General features: G+C 39.2%; 1 protein-coding gene across 1 annotated transcript in view; it reads left to right on the forward strand.

Moving 5' to 3' along the window:
* The first annotated feature begins 2,792 nt into the window (after positions 1-2,792).
* Positions 2,793-20,383, forward strand: part of LOC135714756 (A disintegrin and metalloproteinase with thrombospondin motifs 7-like) — a 91,581-nt gene continuing 73,990 nt past the window's right edge. Inside the window, exon 1 of the mRNA XM_065238124.1 lies at positions 2,793-2,969. Coding sequence (XP_065094196.1) covers positions 2,793-2,969 — 177 coding nt within the window. The remainder of the gene's footprint in view (positions 2,970-20,383) is intronic.

Here is a 20,383-nt window from a genome sequence, read left to right on the forward strand (position 1 = left end):
GTTAAAAAGCGAGAAGAGGTTGGTAAAGTTTGTGTATGACAAATAAAATTAGTTAATTTTGCTTTCAGAAGGTCACAACTAACAATTTTATGATCGCTGATTGCTCGCTCATCGCGTTGCTCATCGTTACAGCTAATCGCTATTGTGACCCTCTGAAGCTAAATTGACAGGTTTTATGTGCCATACACACACTTTAACTTCTTTTCTTGCATCTTGTAAATAAGAATTATCATTAAAATATCTCATAGCTTCATAAATCCGAAAAATATCATTTTAGCTGTAATGAGTATTTGCAAGCTTGCTTGCAAATTATTTAAATTATTAAGCTTAATCTGGAGATGTATTTAATGGGTTTGTTTTTAATGTGTTTGTTCTTCAGTGTACCTACATTGATATGTACATTCATTCCAATATTGTTACTCATATGTTGATAGTTGCAAATATTATAATGCAAGCTAATAATATTGGTTTATTCCTAGCCCTTTATTATGTACAATATGGACTAAAGTATTCGCAATACCTATCGGTATAACTTTCAAGAAAACTAGAATAAATGATAAAATTCTGACTACGGTTCTAAAGGGTTCCATCTTTGGACCTACCCACCCTACCCTCTTTTCATAACATGGAACGTGACTTCACAACCGATGTTTGAAATTTCCGCGTGCACATCGCTGAACGCTGCTGCAGATGACTATTTTGCGCTTGACGTTTTGGCGATAGCAAAGAGCGGTAGGGTTTATTTAATTATCTAGGTGAGATTTTTTTCACGAACAACTTGTTTTGAAGTTGTGGTTCAAAATGAATTCATTCATCTTTGTCGGATGGAATTGTTCAAAGTGTGGGCGGAGAAGATCAAAATATCAAAGTTCAGAATATACAGTTGATTAACAAACCCATTGATGACATTTCAAGATAATGCATTTTTTATATAGTTGTAAATTTTATCATGAGTAAGTAGTAGGGTGTCCCAAAATTGCACTATGTCTGGTAATCTGGGGGCTCACCCTCCAACTGATAGCTAAGAGTGTTACAAACAAACTTTTGTATGGTGGCAACTCTGGGAAATGTTGTTTAAAGGTCGCTTTGGCGATATTTTTGAAAAAAGTCCATTTTTCATAGTTTCGGCAAAGTTTTTGCTTATAAAATTTCCCATATATTTGCTGCATTTAATTGAAAATAGCGCTATGTTTGATACCCACTTTTGATGATTGAATGCAGTGATGTACAACAAAAAACCTCATTTTAGATAATTTTAAAAATTGTAACTAACAAATTGGACACAGAACATGCCGCAGCAATTTTTTCTCTTATAGTTTTGACCCTTGGGAATCTGAAAAAAATATAAAAGGGTGAGATTTCACTGAAATTTAAAGAACTAAAAATATTAATTGGATAATAGCTATAAAAAATGGACTTTTTTCAAAAATCTCGTCGGGGCGACCTCTAAACAACATTTTTCAGAGTTGCCGCCATACAAAAGTTTGTTTGTAACACTCTTAGCTATCAGTTGGAGGGTGAGCCCCCAGATTACCAGACATAGTGCAATTTTGGGACACCCTAGTAAGTAGCACACTCGTAGCACACATTGGTTTATAACTTGTACTAAATATATATAAACGAAATTTGACTAGGTACCCCTCGGTACCCAACGCTCAAATTTTCAGGAGTACTATTTTATAAGGTGATCTTCCAAATACAATCAGTTTTCGACTACATCAGGGCCCGCCTACCCTATTTTCGAGCCATTGAATATGACGTCACAAAAACGCATGATGGGGTACATATAACATTGACTATTTCGACTCGAGATTTGACTAGATACCCCTGGAAACCCAGCACTGAACTTTTCAGGAGCACTATTTTATAATGTAATCTTCGAAATTCAATCAGTTTTAATCCCTGCCAGGGGCCGCCTCCCATCTTTTCGGGCCGTTCAATATGGCGTCACAAAACCGTCCGATGGGCTGTATATGATATTGACATTTTCGAATCGAGATTTGGCTAGGTACCCCTCAGTACCCAACGCTGAAATTTTCAGAAGTACTATTTTATAAGGTAATCTTCAAAATACAACCGGTTTTAGACACCGCCAGGGCCCGCCCACCCTCTTTTCGAGCCGTTGAATATGACGTCACAAAAACGCTTGATGGGCTGTATATCACATTGATTTCAATGAAAAGCATTGGTGTATTCAGCAAAGTTGTATATTTTAATGATGCCAACAATTTCTTAGAACATGATAAATTGATCAAATTTGAAAAAAGCACTAATTAACTCAAAAAACCAATATTAAGGTAGTCTTAAAAGAAAATCTATTATAGCTCTACAGAGTTATGATGTAGAAATTTGGTGTCTATAGCAAATGTTCATAAAATCAACTGCTCTACAACTTTGTCCAAGACATGGAACCATTATCTCGTAACTGAAAAAAGTTAGAATTTGGATGTGTAATACTAGCTTAAAGATTATTTAGGTGTTTATTTCAAAAGATGCGAGATATAATTTTGAGCAACTGCTCCCAAGACACCCAGTCTCTAAAACGTCGAAAAAGGGTAGAAAATATTTTTGACCGTCTTTATTCATATTCGTGCCACTGTGTGCCGCCAGGGGCCAGACGGCCTAGCCGGATCCATGGCAGCTGCGCGGCGAGCGGCGTGGCGTCCGTCCGTGGGTAATTTTCTTCCCTCCCATCATCGCATCGCAGCATCGTATCTTATTGAACATTGATCTCGATCTGATTTTCTGACTCTTCTCTGTTCTTTTCTTCCGCCACCTTCTCACCAACCCGAATGATCGACAGGCCATCGACGGAATCGTTCGTAGCGCCATTAATGGTAGTGGAGCGCCATCGGCGAGATCTACGCACCCGAACACGTCCCAAGAAGCACATCAACAGCTGTCACTACCAAGGACACATCCGAGGTCATGAGCAGTCCCGTGTGGCACTGTCCGCCTGCAACGGACTGGTGAGTGGAACTTTTCCTTTTTTCCTATATACATTGTAGTATCATTATCGTATTAAACTCACCGAACGACAATCCGTCACTCTCCCGGAATTCATGTGAATCATATTAAGTTACTACCCGGCGACTAACTGTCAGCCGTCCAACCGAGAGGGACGGCACTCATTATCGAACGTATCATTATAATTTCATTAGGGCAATTGATTCATTTAGAAGCAATTTAAGCAGCGGAGGGTCTTGGTCCGTCACGAGCAGCACGTCATGGTAAATGCAATAAATGAAAAATTTCCGGTCCCGTCGACAGGTTTTCGCTCATTTGAGAAAAGTTAATTAATTTTTAAATCGTGAGATCTTGATTCAGCCAAGCGATACCGACTGCAGCTACGTGGACCGTTGCTATGGTGCAGCGTGTAAGGCTGATTTCATCTGGATGGAAACCGAGCTGATCCGATATGAGTGGTCAATCGTGTCTTGACGACAAGTTGAAATTACCGGAATTCATCATAGGTGAGAAAATTACGAAGGTGCAAAATGGATGATGGTTCTAGAAGTCAATGCAGGTTACAGTCAACGTGGAAAGTGTATTCTCTGATTAAAATGCAAAATGATGGTAATAAGCGTACAAGAATGTGCGAAGCAGGATCTAATCGGTTTACTTTGAAATGAATTTAAGCTGATTTCATCATTTTATGACCAGTTTGAATTCAGTAGCTCCAAGTTTAGAAAACGAATGCGCAATTTGGGTTCTATCGATATTGTATATCAGCCATTCGATAGCCAAATGATATAGTGGTTCTCGTAAAGATTGGTAGTTTTGTTCCTTATCGCAGAATATTAGCCCCTTTATTATATGTTGACCATTTCCATGTTAGGGTGGTTCATAAAACCTATTTTTCTTTCAAAAATGACTTTTTTTAGTAATGAGAAATTTTACCAAATTGAGTTTTAACACACTCTTCTAATAAATCATGCTCTACAATATATCAGCCACTTTTTCAATTTTCATTACTTTTGAACCACTGAGCCGATTTTAAAGTTCAAAATATCAAATAAAAGGTAATTAAAAACAATTTTTAGGAAAAAAAAATTATGATTTTAATTTTTTTGATATGTTGTGTAAAAAAGCCTAAGTTTTCAAGAAAAAATACAAAATCAAATTGCACCCTCTGTCTTTAATTGTATTTTTCCTAAAAAATTTTTTTTTTAAATTTTTCATTTCATATTTTGATTTTTAAAATCGGTCCGGTTATAATATTTTCAAAAAAAAAGTGATTTTTGAAAAAAAAAAATAATCGGTTTTTTAACCCCCTTTACATGGAAATTATCACCCTAATGATAAAATTGAAAAATCGGGTCTAATATGTTGCGATAATCTTATCTCATCTTATCTAATACAAACGCAGCCAGTAAGAGAAAGCATCCTGGAAAATGATAAGGTTAGATAAGACCTAATCATTTTTCTTGTCAACATTCATGTTTGCAGCAAACCTGAGATATGACACAAACATCAAAACGGCCAGACCTACTGCGTTGAATTTGCCGTGGAGGCACCATATTCGAAGCCGTTCCTAAATCGACACAATCAATAATGTTCGACTATTTTCAATAACTATTTTTGAAATGTTACTTCTACAAATATAAGTTACAGTGCTCTAGGGACGATGGTGTAACAAGGTTTTAACAAATTCTTGTCTAAATCGAGATGCGATCAAAAATATACGAGTGCGTCATCATTAGGAACGTGTCAAATATGGTGCTGACACGGTTTACTTAAACAGCGATGCATTTCGTGAATCTTAAGGGGTGGGCGGATGCGTGGACATACCGCACCAAACGCGCCGAGCAAGGTTAAGAGTGAATGGAACTTGAAATACTTGAATGAAGTCCTTCCTCAGCAACATGATCGCACCGAACGATGGGACGTTGAGGGTTTAATGGCTTGACAGCGGCTCCAGGAACGAGCTGGGGGATATTGCAGAGACGTAGAGCTTGTAGGTCCTGCACACCGTCGATGTACGTGCACTCGCTGAGTTCCGAATGGATGATCTTCCGTAACTGATGATTGGCTATTTGTGCCAGGAATTGAGCTGCTCGTGCAAATTACATCTTGAATCTCTGCGTTGGTGGCAACCAAGAACCGCACAATCGAATCCAGCTCCATATCTATGGTAGTTGATGACCGGATCAGCACCGATGTATAAATACAACACGGAACAGCACTATTTTATTTTAAAAAGTAATCACAGGTTATCACTGGCAATTCGAATCGCGGAAAATGTGCTCCAATTACGGGACAATTATAAATTTTAAATTTTTCCAAATTTTGAAACGCGCCAAAGAAAACAAACGTCACGTCCGTACGCACGCACCGCCTACTCCTCCGGGTCTAATATTTTGTGATAAGGAACAAAACAACCATTTTTTACTGAGAACCACTTCATAGTTTTGCTATGGAATGGCTGATATATTGTAGAGCATGATTTAGATAAGAAGAGTGCGTTAAAACACAATTCGGTAAAAATTTCGCATTACAGAGCATTTCAGATAGGATCCGTGCTGCTCTGTGGGGATGCATTTTTTTAAGAGGTAAAAAGTGCCTCATAGATGATAATACTTTGAAGAAGCACCATAGTGAGCTGATTCCTCCTGACGGTCTCAAGGGCGTAGCCAGGATTCAAATTAGGGTGGGGGGCAATTTATTTTCGTCGTTTTACCGAAACTGAATTTTCAGTCATACTTCGGCATATGTCATCGATATTTTATGAATTTGTATAAAAATACAACATGTTTATAAATAATGTATCCATGGTGCTAGGACCTTTCAAAACTCTAGGCATTGTCTTCAAGTTTTAAGTTTTTTCAAGTCGAATTAAAATTAAGTTAGTTTTAAGCCTTAAAATACCTCTGATTTTCCACTCCCGGATCTTTTTAATTTCCCTAGAAACCCCTAAAAACATATTATTTTAATTTTTCCCAAGTTTTTTCTAAGTAACAAGTTTCAAGTTATCTCATTTAAATTATTGATAAAGATGCCGGAAATCATGCTCAATAACATTAGGAAGGAAACCAGAATTAATAATTAACCAGGGTGGTAAAGCGATAAATTGATTTAACGAATTGTTTAAGGAATCTAAAGCTTGCAAGAAATTAAGATCCAAAGAATAGATTTTTTGTGGTTAAAAACTCATGTTTTGCTCGGTCCTGAATTTTATTTTCACCAGACTGTGACAGATTTGTAAAATTCGGAGGCTAATATAATCTTAAATCTGTCCTGCTTTGATAAATGTTGAGCATTTCGAACATATTAGTTTTAAACCTAATATGTCTTGAGAAGATCATAACCTTGCAATAATAGTCCTTTTAATGTCTTTTAAGAAAAAACATTAAAAAAAAGGGTAATCCAAACAGCTAGTTTTGCATTTCCCGACGTACCGGCCTTTAATTGTGACCTTTTTCAAGGGTTAAACAGTCTACCGTTTGTCGTTAAATGTTGTTTGTTGCCACGATAATCTTGGAGCAGCTTCCTATATGGTTCATTCCGGGTTGAGTTCCGTCGGAACATGTCGCCATTGGAAACCCTTGGTGATCCGCTGCACCTCACCACTGTTGTTGAATCTGTCCAGAACGTAACGGGTCCCGAAAAGTCTGACGCATTACGTAATTGGTCCACTAACTGACTGCCCACCAACGCTGCACATAATTCAAGTCGCGGCATCGACAATCCGCGCAATGGAGCAACTCGAGACTTTGTAATCAAGAGATGACTGGTGGTTTCTTCTCCACCATCTGGACCCGCCACGTAGACACAACAGCCATAGCCCTTTTCAAAAGCATCGCAGAAACAATGGAGGTGGTGATTTCGATCAATGTTTGATAGAACTCGACGGGGAATGGTTAGCTGTCGAAATTCCTTCCACCACCTCCTCGGTGGAAAGTTCCTCATCCCACGGAATATTGTTTGCCCAAAGCCGCTGAACAAAAATTCTAGCACTAATCACGATCGACCCAAGGAGCCCTAGGGGGTTAAAAAAGCTGAGCAGTTTTACATACCACAATGCGATTAGTTACGTTGTGCAGTTCGGGGAGTGGCGGAACTTTAAAACCGAAACTGTCACTTTGTGGATTCCACAGAAGACCTAAAGCAGTCACCGTTGAACGACAAATTTCCATCTGAGGGGCGCTTTCCCACAGGTTACAAGGAATGTGATTTAAGATACTCTGGTTGTTGCTGCTCCATTTTCTCAACGAGAATCCTCCCAGGCTGAGTAGCTCTCGTAATTGACGACAAATTTCTGTGGCTTCTTCTAGGCTGTCACTTCCAGCTAGAACGTCGTCAACGTAGAAACGCTTGATTACATCCGCAGCGAGAGGGTAATTGTGACCATCGTGTTCGGCAAGCTTGATGACCAACCGCGCAGCTTGGTACGGCGAACATGCAAGTCCATAAGTCACCGTTTTCAGCTGATAGACTTGCAGTGGCATAGATTGTTCCCGACGCCATACGATCTTTAGATACCGCCGATCCTCAGGATGCACCCACATTTGGCGGAACATTTTTTTCCGCGTCCGCAGTGAAGACGTAATGCTGGATAGCAGTGGGGCCATCGTTGAAGAATATCGTTGAGAGGAAGGGCACTGGATCCTTTGCTGCTAGCGTCAAAGACAATCCGAGTTTTTGTCGTGCTGTTTTCTGGCCGATGAACGGCATGGTGCGGGAGGAAATACTGCAGGCCCGCGACACGAGAACCAACTTCCATATGCCCTAATCGTTCTTAGTCGTCCATAAACTTCACATATTCGTCACGCAGATCGTTGTCTCGAGCGAACCGTTTCTCCATAATCAGAAAACGTCGTACTGCTTGGTCGTAAAAGTCTCCTAACCAGCGTTGCCAGTATTCCAGATTTATTTGGATTTTCCAGATTTTTAGTCGTCTTGCCAGATACACAGACAGACCACGTATATTTCCAGATTTATAAATATGTCCCAGATTTTCCCAGATTTTTTAAACATGTTGCTTTAAAAATATCCCTGCAATTGATTTACCCTAGTAAAAAAAAATAAAAGCCAAACTTGCTACTTTAATTATTAAAGGCCATCAACGTTGAGCAAGATTGTTGGCTAAAACAAAAGTTCAAAGTTTTAAAAATATCGGGCCTGGATTTTTTTTTTTTTTTTTAGTTAATGTTTAGATTTTGGTAATAATTTATTTTTATGGAATCCTGGATTGAGAATAATCTAAATCTCAATATGGAGGAATTTTCATAATTTTGGAATTTAGAGAAATCGAAAACTATTCTGGATTTAAGATTTATGTTGAGCTTTGGAAAATAAGCCAGGCTTTTAAATCTAGACAAAGTGAAGTATGTTCGCGAGATTTTTTGTTTGTTTCTTTGTTAAAGAGACTTTCAACCCTAAGCTGGGTCGTCTCTAAAACCTCCAGAGGGGAGGCTCTCAAAAAGGTAGGAAGTTCCAGATCTTTTTTTTTATTATTATAGTCACTTTAATACTCTTGGGTCATTCGTGACTTGTCCGGGGGTGAGACTTGAACTCGTGACTTTGGCGCGAGAGGTAAGGATGTTAACCACTACGCCGGGGCCCCCTTAGAGGAGTTCCAGATCGGAACTCCTTTAAAACATATTTGTACAGAGTATTTTTAAACGGAGTTTTTTGTTTTGTTCCTGTCTCGTTTCAGTTAAAGGTTTCCTGATCCCGATTGGATTTTTGAAGATAATTCATAAGGTTTTTGAGGAGAATTTTAAAGCTATCTTATATATATTTTTTGAAGTACCTGTGAATATTGAGTTACCTTAGCATTCTGAATTACTTTAGAATTCTGAATTGCATTAGAATTTCAGAATTTGAAGGTTATTCAGAAAATAGTTCACAGTGAAGTGTGAGGCGCATTCCTTGTGAAATCAAAGGAGAATTTCAAGTTAATTCTGAATAGAGATCCATCCATCTTTGTGGGCTTCGTGATAATGTGGCGTAATGTGAGGGTTCGATTCCAGCTCCAGCCGGTGCAACTTTTAGGAAGCTGAAAATTCCCCTACTGGTCTACTGTGTGTGGAGTGTTGTCTGTTGTCTAGTGTTAAGTATTCAGACTGTGCAACCTGTTGTGGAAGACGGTGTCGATTGTCTTGTCAATTCTGAACACAATTGCATGGAGATCATTTGAATAAAGGAAATTGAATCCGAAAGAGAAATCATAGAAAATTCTTATATGAAACTTAAGGAGTATGCTGATGCAAATCGGAATGGAATTTTGTCCAATTTTTCTATGAAGATTAATTTTAATAAAATGTTAAGGCTAAGATTTTGTGACAAGCAATTCATTAGGTATAGGACTAACGTCACGATAGGGGAGAGGCTAAATTTTTCCTAGATTTAGCGTGACATAATTGATGCTTGGGACCTAAACATCTGGCAATTTCTGGTAGATTTTCAAGGCCAGAGTGTGACGATCATTCTGAAGAGTGTACCAAGATAATTATTAATATTATTCTGAAGGAATTTCATAGAGAAAAATGGAGACAAAATTATACCAATTCTTGGGAATTATTACCAGTTTGAGGGAATTGTGGAATGAGAGAGTGATTTATAACAGATTACAAGAGGTAATGCTAAGAACTCTTAGAATGTTACTGGAAAAGTTGGATATTATCAAGATTATTTTAGCGGAATCTGGGAGAAAATGTGTATGATGGGATTCTAGGATGATTCAAATGAAACTCGGAAAAAAGAACGAAGTATCCTGTGACGAGTTCCAAGTAAATTCAGACTAACAAAAAAATTCATGATCTGGGACCCAGGAAAAATATAAATTCCAAAATTTAGAATCATTTCAAAATCCTCAGACTTCTAAAATTATATTTTTGTTATATAATAAAATTATTCTTTGGCATAACATTTTTCGTAATGGTCATACGAATAGTGCAGTTACCCGTCGTTTAGGTAAACTGTGTCTGAGTACCATGATGTTAGGCTTTGATTCCCACTTCAGCTTGGTGAATTTTACTTCAAAATAAAATTGCCTACGGGTCTACTGAGCAAACTCAGGATAATATTAAAATTATTTAGAACTTATAAAATCTTTAAAATCTGGCAGCAAATAGTAAGAACTACATCGACTATTAGCTTAAAAAATCCATCCATTCTTTTTAAAAAAGTTACGGTTTAACAAAATTGTAAAAATATTTTCTGCAGTATTTTATCTACAATTTAACTCAATTTTTGATATGCTGCGTAGTGGATATTTAAACTTTTTGGGCACACTGTGTGAATACTTTTCTTAACTTTTGTATGATTTAAGCAATACTAACAAGTTATTTGCTTTATAAAATTTATTTAAACATGCAATTCATAACCATTCTAGTACTTTAAATAAATTCCAGATAATTATACTGACCGACTTTTACGGCAGATTGAAAAATCACTTTGATTTCAATAGCATAATGTTAAAAACAGGACTTTTTGGAGCATTTCAGATTTTTCCAGATTTCTTATTTTAACTGGTTCAGATTTTTTTCTGAAAATGACCTGGCAACGCTGCTCCTAACAGTGGGACCATGGACTCCCGAAAAGGAAGACGTACAATGTACCGCCCAGTAGTATCGTGTGATGGGTGAGAGTCTTTCCGACATCGAAATTCTTGATCTCTCACATCTTCTCTAGTTGGGTATTTAAATTTTGTTCAGTGGCAACCTGACATGCCTCCGTTCCGATAGCGCTTGTTGAATATTTTCCACACACCACGTAGCCGAGCACAGTTTGCTGCAAAATAGGGTAATTTTCAGCCAAAACCATTTGATGCTATTCAATAAGCGAGAAGAATAGTTCGGCCCACACAATCATATCGACTCCGTGGCTAATATTAAACTTTGGATCTACTAATGGTTAATAACGTAGGATGCTCCACCGCGAGATATCAACATGGCAACTAGGAAGGCTTACTGTGAGTTTCGGGAGAACCAAGCAATCAATGTCTTGCGCGAATTTTCCGAAACGAGATGCAAGTGAAACCTGTACACAGTAACGTACACTGACCATTGCTTGACCAATGTCGCTCACGGGTAAAGAATTGTGACCCACTATCGAGAAGGGCTCTGGCGTAGTGACTAATACCATCACGGTATCGTAAGAGCAAGACGGAAGTGGTTCATTAGATTCAGACCGATTTTTCGAGTAAATCGGCGACGAGGGAGAGGATCTACTAACGGCGAACGACTGCGGAGACGATACAACTACCGACGATCCCGACGACGACCCGTTTGCCTGTGGTGAATTACGCGAAGGCACCACCGACGGTGCTACCGATCCGAAAACGAAGTTCCCACCAGAGGGAAGATGCTGTCTGTTGAATAAACAGCTGTGCATGTTGTTGAGGTAGAAGACCTTTCTTCCACAACGCTCGGGACAGATGCAATTGGTGGAAGGTGCAGTAAGCTATGGTGTTCCTTTGCACAAGTCCTGCATAGGCTACTGCGGCAGTCTTTAGCCAGATGTCCTCCTCGCCAGCAGTTGATGCCAAGTTGATGTTTCTGACGAAATCCAACCGATTGTTTGGCGATAGTTTCAAAAAGGCCTCACACTGAGAGATCGCGTGAGCCTGTTTACAATTGGGGCATTTAACTACGCTCTCAGAGACAATGTGAGAGGATGATTTACCTATATATGGCTTTGTTGGATTTGCTGTATGCAGACTGGGGCTCGGTTTGCACATTTGTAGTTTCAAAATAAAGCTCATCAAATCTTTATACTGTGGAACCACATTGTCATCACAGTGCGCCTCCCAATCCATCAAAGATTACTCATCCAGCAGAGTACTCAAGCGCTCCACGAGGAACGAATTCCAATGTGCTTCGAATTATTCAACTTTGTCCAAAATGCCAACTCTGCAAGGGCTGAAGCTGATTCCCTTCTGACGTGGAGAACCTTTAAAATAGCAGACATATGTTGCTTGACGAGAAAGTTTTGGTTTTCATACCGGTCACTGATCATTTTCCACGTGACGGGGTAATTATCCGAAGTGATAGCAAATGACGAAATCAAACGAGATGCTTCACCTTTCAACGCGCTACGTAAACAGTGAAGCTTTTGAACCGCTGAAATTTGATTGTTGGAGTGTACTAAGGATTTGAACAAGTCGCGGAACTCGATCCATTCATCCGGGCTAGGGGAAGAGGAATGTGCAGTTGTAGAGCAGATAAACTTGCTAACAAGAGATGCTTTGAGTTCGAAGTACAGATTTTGAAACTCCTGACGAGTTTCCGAGAAGCCCTCCTCTTGATCCTCTAACGCTTGGATTTAGGGTAGCCTCAAACTCATCATCAAACCGTTAAACTAGTTTGGCAGAACCGAGTATGTTGTCTCTTCTACTGTGTAGACTTTTTAGATGCAACACATTTTTCCGCAGAGAAAATTTTTTGGGCAAACTCATCTTCAATTAGTATAGACAAAAGGTACCCACCTGCCTTGATGCTTCACTTACGATCGTCACGTGATTGTCGTAACCTCACCTTCTGGAACAATATATCGGAGCCAGTGAATCTTCTGGAGTCCTCCTTTTTCCTGGTGATCTGCAGGGCACGTGCGACGAGAAATTTGGCGCAGTCAATTGGACAACGACAGTGACGAGATCCAGCGTGCTCTATCACCTACGGTAGAACGATGTCCTCCTTCAGACGACGAAAGGGAATTCCTCCCGAGTTTCGGCACCATAAATGTTCGTGACGCACTCGTGAACTTCTCAAAAAACGACGGCATACCAGAAGTTCAGGAAAAACACGACAGTTAAAACTTGGCGGAGTGAACATAACTGACTCGAAGGCGAAACGTGGCGGACTGTTCGACCTCTTCGGATTTGGAATTGAGACTCGGGTATTGGTGGCTGTATTCATACTGATGTTCAATCGTTTTACAAATTCATGGTTCTCCTATCTATCTTATCAGTGAGTATGTGTAGGTGAGTCTGGAGTCTGGAAGTGGTCCATATATGTTATTCTATGAAATTTAAAGCAATTAAAAGTTAAGTTCTTTTCAAAAGCTATTCATTTAATGTTGATAAATGTTAATGAGCAATATCTATAGATGAAACAAAGCAAGACTAATTGCAAAAATTGCGAAAAAAAAAAACAATGAGAATATTTGTGTCTACCTGCTTGTATGGAAATGTCCCATTTATTGTTTTATTTGTGATATCGTAAGCTATTGAACACCAGTAAAATAAACTGGAAATGTATGCAGTAAAATAAACTTTTTTGTTGAATAAAGCTCATCAAAGTCCCTTGATGAAATACTATCAGGATTTATCTTGATATTGTTTACTGAAAATTTTCCAATGGACACCTGAAAACGCATAGCATTTTGATTAATTTCACCCTGGTGAACAATTGGCCCTCATATTACGGTACCTTTCAGTTGTATGGTTATGTGGTTGTCGTTGCCGAGAAACCGATATTACAACTTTTGTCACACACAAGCACGTACAGACACACAGACATGTTCGGATCCCATCGAACTTAATCGATTGGTATCGCTCAGATTCTCTTCACAATCTCTGCTACGTCATGGGAATCGGAAAGATCAGAAGTCCATACCAGCGAGCATCATTTAGCAACTTATTAAAGCCGGAAACCGATCATGTCACATTTTTTATGCATCCTAAGTGGCGTCCGAAAGATTTGCTTTTCAACCCAACCCCCAAGGTAAAGGATAATGTCATTGGTTATTTTCTTTTAAATATCATCTCCCCAGACAGAGGATTAATTCCAGGAAGTTGCTAAAGTTATAAACGGACAAAAGAAAATCGTATGCCATCGTTGATATGTCCCATTTTTGCAATGCAAATAGTGAATTCTGAATCGCAGCGGGTAGCAAAAGTCACCGTCACATTCCACGCTTGACCCCTCGCGATCCCAGACAAGGAGGAGAGGGGGGACCTGCAGCGCCGAGTGCCCCCGAGATTAATTAAAATATTATGCATTGAACGATTACCAGTCAATTAGACGTCCGTCGAGCGAGCAATCGAGCGGACCCTAGTCGTGACTTGGATTAATAAATATCGCGCCGCCACGGTGAAGAAATTGAGCCCCGCGATCGGTCCCCGATGCAGTAAGTCGATCAAAACATGGTTGGCATGTTTTGAGCCTAATTGGAACCGACATAAAAGGGAGGTTCGTGTGCTAATAAAGATTTATCATTTTACGAACTACCACTCTGTGTCTGTTAACCCCTGCCGTGCCGCCATGCTATTGGTCGATTGTTTGGGGGTCCACAGTTTTGTTGGTGTTAAACATTGAACATGCGAAATGCGAATGAAGAGAGTGAGCGTGGCGGGCGGCTGCCAATGATGGTAATCGATCAAACACGTGCTGATCGTAAAACTTTACGATGATTGTGAGTGTCAATTTCGAATTGGAACCAAACCATTCAGAAGGGGGTATCATTATTTCTTCCCAATTGCTTCTCCGCCACTGACCAATGTCTACGACGCAGTTTACGTAAATGGCAGTGGAAAGATTATCACTAATTTACTGCTACATTCGCATTGAATGCGCGGATTGCTCATGAGCAGCATCCGATTTGAATTAGAAACCCCCAGAAGCGCCACCGTCGTTAATTACACCGAGCTCTAGCTGTTTTCAATGAATGCTAGTGCCATTTTGCATTACCGTGGGACATTACCTTGATTGCAAATGACGCTGCGGCCATGCGTGCCAGTACTAAGTTAGGGGAAAATATGGTGTTCATTAGCAAATTGTCACCGGTAATAATATTTTTTTTTCCCGTTGCCATGCGGTGAATCTGGAAATTCAAGTTTTTATTGGATTTCATTAATATTGATTATTACATTTAATTCGATGGAATGAATCGATTAACGGTCACGATTCGCCTCGAGAGAGATCAGGAAAATTTTACGGCGGTATAGCATGTGTGTGGGTGTGGAGTGTTTGACACTCTTAACACGTAATTAAAGCACTATCGTGTGCATCACACTATGAGTCGTAAACTCAGCGGTATAATGGTTTAAAAGTTGTATTATAAGGCTTTTAAGTCATATGAGTATGTCCTGCGGCCTGGTCCCGAGAGCTAATCAAGTACTATTGCTTACATAGTGGCCAATACATCAAATGAAAACATTGAAAATATGGTGAATGGCGGCCGGATTTTCTCACCACAATTCTCCGCCCAATGTAATCAAACGGTTCTTTAGTCTTTCAGCTTCAATCTGATGAAATTTTTAGGACTGAACGCTTGGAGCACCAAACCAAAATTACAGAGTACATCGTACGGGTTAGGCAAAAATGTGCGTCTATCTCTAAAAACTGTCGCATTAATGGCCCTTCGCTCATTTTCAACTTCTATTCAATTTTCATACTGCCGTACTCTAACGGAACTATCCACCTACCCTCTTCTAAAAGATCATTCTCTAGCTAATAAATCATCACACTAAAGCTTCATGTTAGCATTTCCAACCAACTCCAAAATTAAATGTTTCACTATTTTTGCAATATCTTCGATAATTTTAATCGGATTTCTGATGTTTTTAGTATATTGGAAATAATATTAGTTCCCCTTTCTTGTGGTTATATTGATCACGTCACATAGGAGCAAGTCCCCGGCAAGGTGACAGATAATCATAGTTTAACGTACCCACGTGCAAATAGTAGATGTCGCCACACAACGTAAACAAAGGGATTGTCCTTCATCACTGCACTTTTTGTTTCACCATGGGTGGATAATAAACAATAGGCAAGAATGTTACATGAAAAGAGCGAATTTATGATTTTCGTGGTGAAATGAAATAAATCCCAACTAATTGAAACAGATTGATGGAGGTATCATTTTCTTATATAATCAAATGGCAATTAAAATATTTTGCTTTCCTCTATTTTATTTTGTCCTTGAATATAACCAGTTTCAGAGTTTTGACGATTGTTTAGTCAAATTTAACAATTTATCACATATTTAGCTTAAGTGCATTTAAGGCCTTCAACAGACGTACAAAGTACGTGCTCAACTTTTTGACTCAGTTCTGGTCCCAAGCTAATCGATGCACCCCTCGAAATCTCAATTCTAGATGCTCAACAAATCTCACACTAGCGAATCAATTTTCGAAAAATCTTCTTTCATTTCTCCCATCTACTTGCATCTTGCACCATCTTCTTACAAAAAATCTTCAGAATCGCCATCAATCTTCTTTCTATCTACTAAGCGTGCGCGCAGCTAACCACAGTAAAACACAATTTTTCCTGCATCGTAGATAGAGTCGCCCCCTCGCATTTTATCTGTCAAACTTTCATAGCGAATCAAACAAACAAACATAGTGTAGTACTAGAATTTCGACTAGAATGGGATACGCTTATAGATGTACTTGGGACCAATAGGCTTGTCAAGTAGTGAGCCAATTTAAAATCATTAGTCTCCACCGGTTGGTTGTACTCTTTTAAGCTTGTACTTCAAATTATACATTTTGCAGTACTAGCTGCGTATAGTTAGTACGCTCTTACTAGATGCAAAACCATTCTTCTTTGTTTATCATTGACGATAATAGCAATATCCTTGATCAATTCTCATTTGTTCTAATAAATTCGATGACAATCATATGTTTTTGTTTCTCAAATCATATGTTTAAGCGTTTGTTTCTGTACTACTCAAATACATACGCTACACCAAATCTCGATTACTTTTTCGAATGGACGTATAAGCATTTGTAAACAATGCATTTGATCGTCAATTTGACGTAACTGGTGGCTCGCCGACGCATGCTAACACTACCATCAGATAGGGGAAATTTTCGCCTACATAATATAGTGGTGTTAGTATGCGTGGGTGAGTTATCAGTTACGCCAAACCGACGATAAATGCATTGTTCACAAAGGTGATACGTCCCTTCGTAAAAGTAATCGAGAAATAAAAAAAAATCATAATCCGATTATGTATTGTGCATACTACTGAGAATCAAAACGACCTTTCTTGCTGGCATCACTGGAGCTCCTTTGTCGTTAATGTTAATTTCTACATCGGACGTCACGTTTCCGGTTTGGTTGGCACGCGACAGTAAGATGAATTTTAAACATTAATTTTATTTACTGTACACCATTTCCAAATTCGTCGTATTCAGATAACATTTCTGGAATTTGTGAGTTTGACAGAACCATGAGCACCAAATTGCCGGGGTACACTGGCAATATACTAGAGCTTTCATGTTGCCCCCGAGTTGCATGGGGGTGAGTTTGTTTATTTTTTGTCGCGAATGCTCCATAGTCGAATTTTAGTACTCAGAAAGTGCCAGCGTGTGGAAAATTTTGTTTAAATATAATAATATAGATTTACGTTGCAACGAAAAATTCAGCTGATTTGACAAACAGATAAATAAAACATTAAGGAAATTACGGGAAATCAAATGGAAAGGATGCAGGATAAAAACAGGTTACCGGCAACAGTTACACTGACCTGAAAAACTTGGAGCGTTGTAGAACCCAAGTAACGATTTTGGTTTTATCATGGTTTTGAAGAGGTTTATAAGGCTTAGAATGGCTTGAAGAGCATAACAAAACCGGAAATGTTGCTTGGGAAGCGTTTGAAAACAGTTCTTTCGATTGGAAAGGAAAGAGTAGTAGGCAGCAGATACAGTCAGGGATTCTTATTTCCGGGGTAATGGGGGCGTGAATAAGGATCCGCGAATAAGGATACCCACAGCTTATGGGGTTTTAGCTAATAGAGGCTATGGTGGATTATCTCATGTGTTTCAATCAGCGAATCCAAACACATAAAGCAACCAACGATACAGACAAAACGGTTGCTACGACTACCATGACAAACTCGCTCTATAACATAGCTCGATCCGAGTGGTAGAATAATAATGATATATTGCTTGCCTGCTTTGTTGCAATATACACGGATGAGGACATAGCTTGATATGAATCGAGAAAAGACATAACAAAAAAATTCCCATTAACACAAGTGTATCATCTTCGGCTTTACTTCGTGAAGCAGCTTGCCAACAATTTGCTCGTTTCCTTCTACCGCCCAGAATTAGTTGTGTCGCACGGGCTGCTTGTCATGAAAAAGAACGAAGAAGATTATATCATCATTGCTTTTCACTTCTGACATAGCGTTATTATTCGGTTCGTTGATCGCTTGTCATTTTGTCATTTGGAGATATTTTTGATTCCTTGGTTTCAATATATAAATCTATACTGTCTTCGACAAAGTTGATGTACTAGGTTAGACCAACAAGCCTGTGCCATTCGATTGAGGTTTAATTGGGAACTACTTCGTTAGAGGCGTCTAACTTTTATATTACTTACGACGGGCGCTATAATATAGAACTTGGGTCCAACATAGAATATTTCGTGATCCTGGCCATATAGAAAGTTACTGTCTTGAGCAAAGTTGTTCAAGTGACCAAGTCTTTTCGGATGGTGGCCTTTATTAGTTCAGAGCTTTTTCACTACGCAGCGCTAGTGTGCATATGAACTTGCTATATAAGCTGTATCTCAAAATCCTGGCCATATAGAAGGTTACTGTCTTCAGCAAAGTTGTTCAGGTGATCATGTCCTTTAGGATTTATTTATTTATTTTTCACTTACTTTCATCTAGCTTGATGCTTTAATGAAATGTAGTACGTTAAAGGAAAAGCCCTTTTGAGCAGGTTGACTTTACTCGAAAGGGTATAAAACCTCATCTTTTGTTCTAGTCACATTACAAGCTAATTACATTGAACAGTTACACAAATTAAATCAGTTCATGCCAACAAAAGACATTATCAAAGGTCAGAAGATAAAAACTTAAAATTATGCCAATATGTTAATTACCTATGGCCAATGGAACGAGGAACCATGCTGCGGTGGGCGATTTGGTATGCAAGCTCGCCTGGTATTCAGTTCCAGCAGTCGAGAAGGAAAAAGAAAAAAAGGAAGCAAAATTCTTCGTTGTACTAAGTGTTGGACAGGAACCCACCTGATCGTCAGTCTCATGTGGCATCTTTCCAATAATCTACGTTGAAATGCTGCAGCGGATGAGTTCAAGTCGAAGAACTGGTAAACCTGAATCCTTTAAATTTGTCGAACCTTTTAACGGAATCCCTTTATGAAGAGCTTTGGATGTGTTGGTTTATTTTCTTTAAATTCCGTTATAATTGCTTATCTTTTCACAGATACGCGTATTTCATCTACTACTTGCAGACTTCATCAGTGCCAAGTGGTGTTGAGTACTTGGCACTGATGAAGTCTGCAAGTAGTAGACGAAATACGCATATCTGTCAAAAGATAAGCAATTATAACGGATGGTAAACCTCATTAAATATTCCCGTCATAAATCGAATCGGATCGTGTTGGCCATACCCTGCATAACGTGCTTCAAGTGACAAGAAATCTCGCTATCGTAAAGCTCTTTCGGGTGCGTAGACGTTCAGTTGGGCCAGTATTTCTATGGCATCTGTTTCATCCAACATAATTTTCGCAGACAAACACAGCCTGTGCAATAAATCTTCTACGTTCCAATGAATCAAGCCCAAGGAGCCTGCATCGATGTTCATACGGCGGTAAATTCACAGGATCTTGCCATGGAAGACTACGAAGAGCATATCTCACAAATTTCTTTTGAATTGATTCAAATCTACGCCACGTGGTCTGATAAGGACACCACACGATTGCATTGGATTCATAAAATCGAACGTACCAGTGCACATTAAAGTGACCGGATACAGTGTGCATCACGAAATTCATCAGCAACTTTGAAGATGAATCCTAGTTATCTGTTGGCCTTTGTGAAGATACTAAAGACTGGACTCGGAAAAAATGAGACACACAAAAATGATCACCAAAAATTCATTTTAAATCGGATACTTCTCAAATTTTCAGGAATTAAATAACTATGTATTAGCTATGTTTTGGCATAATTTATTTATTGAATTTCCTCCCCCAGGCTGAATGCTCGTACATTTCTCTTAACACTGCTCATGAGATCTTGGGCGAGGCTTTGCCCATCTTCCTTACACAATTTCTCCCAGTTTTTCTTCAAAGCTTCATCGGTTTTGAATGTTTTTCCGCTTTTCTTCAACTTCTTCTTCATTATCGCCCAAAACTTTTCGATCGGACGAAGTTCTGGTGTATTTGGCGGGTTCGCCTCCTTCGGGACCACATTAACGCCCTTCGCTTCGTACCAATCCATTACAGGCTTGGCGTAATGGCACGAAGCGAGATCCGGCCAGAACAGCGTGGGACCACGGTGAGAGCGGAGGAAGGGCAGCAAGCGCTTCTGCAAGCATTCCTCTCGATAAATCTGCCTGTTTATGGTGCCGGTTGTAACGAACGGCTTGCTGTACCGTCCGCACTCGCAGAGCACCTGCCACAACAGGTACTTCTTCGTGAATTTGGCCATCTTTCTCTTCCGGAGGTTTTCCGGAACCTCC

The sequence above is a fragment of the Ochlerotatus camptorhynchus genome, unplaced genomic scaffold (genome assembly GCF_037179485.1).
Source record: "Ochlerotatus camptorhynchus isolate MF236.1 unplaced genomic scaffold, CSIRO-AGI_Acam_v1.1 ptg000710l, whole genome shotgun sequence".
In the NCBI taxonomy this organism is placed as follows: Eukaryota; Metazoa; Arthropoda; class Insecta; order Diptera; family Culicidae; genus Ochlerotatus; species Ochlerotatus camptorhynchus.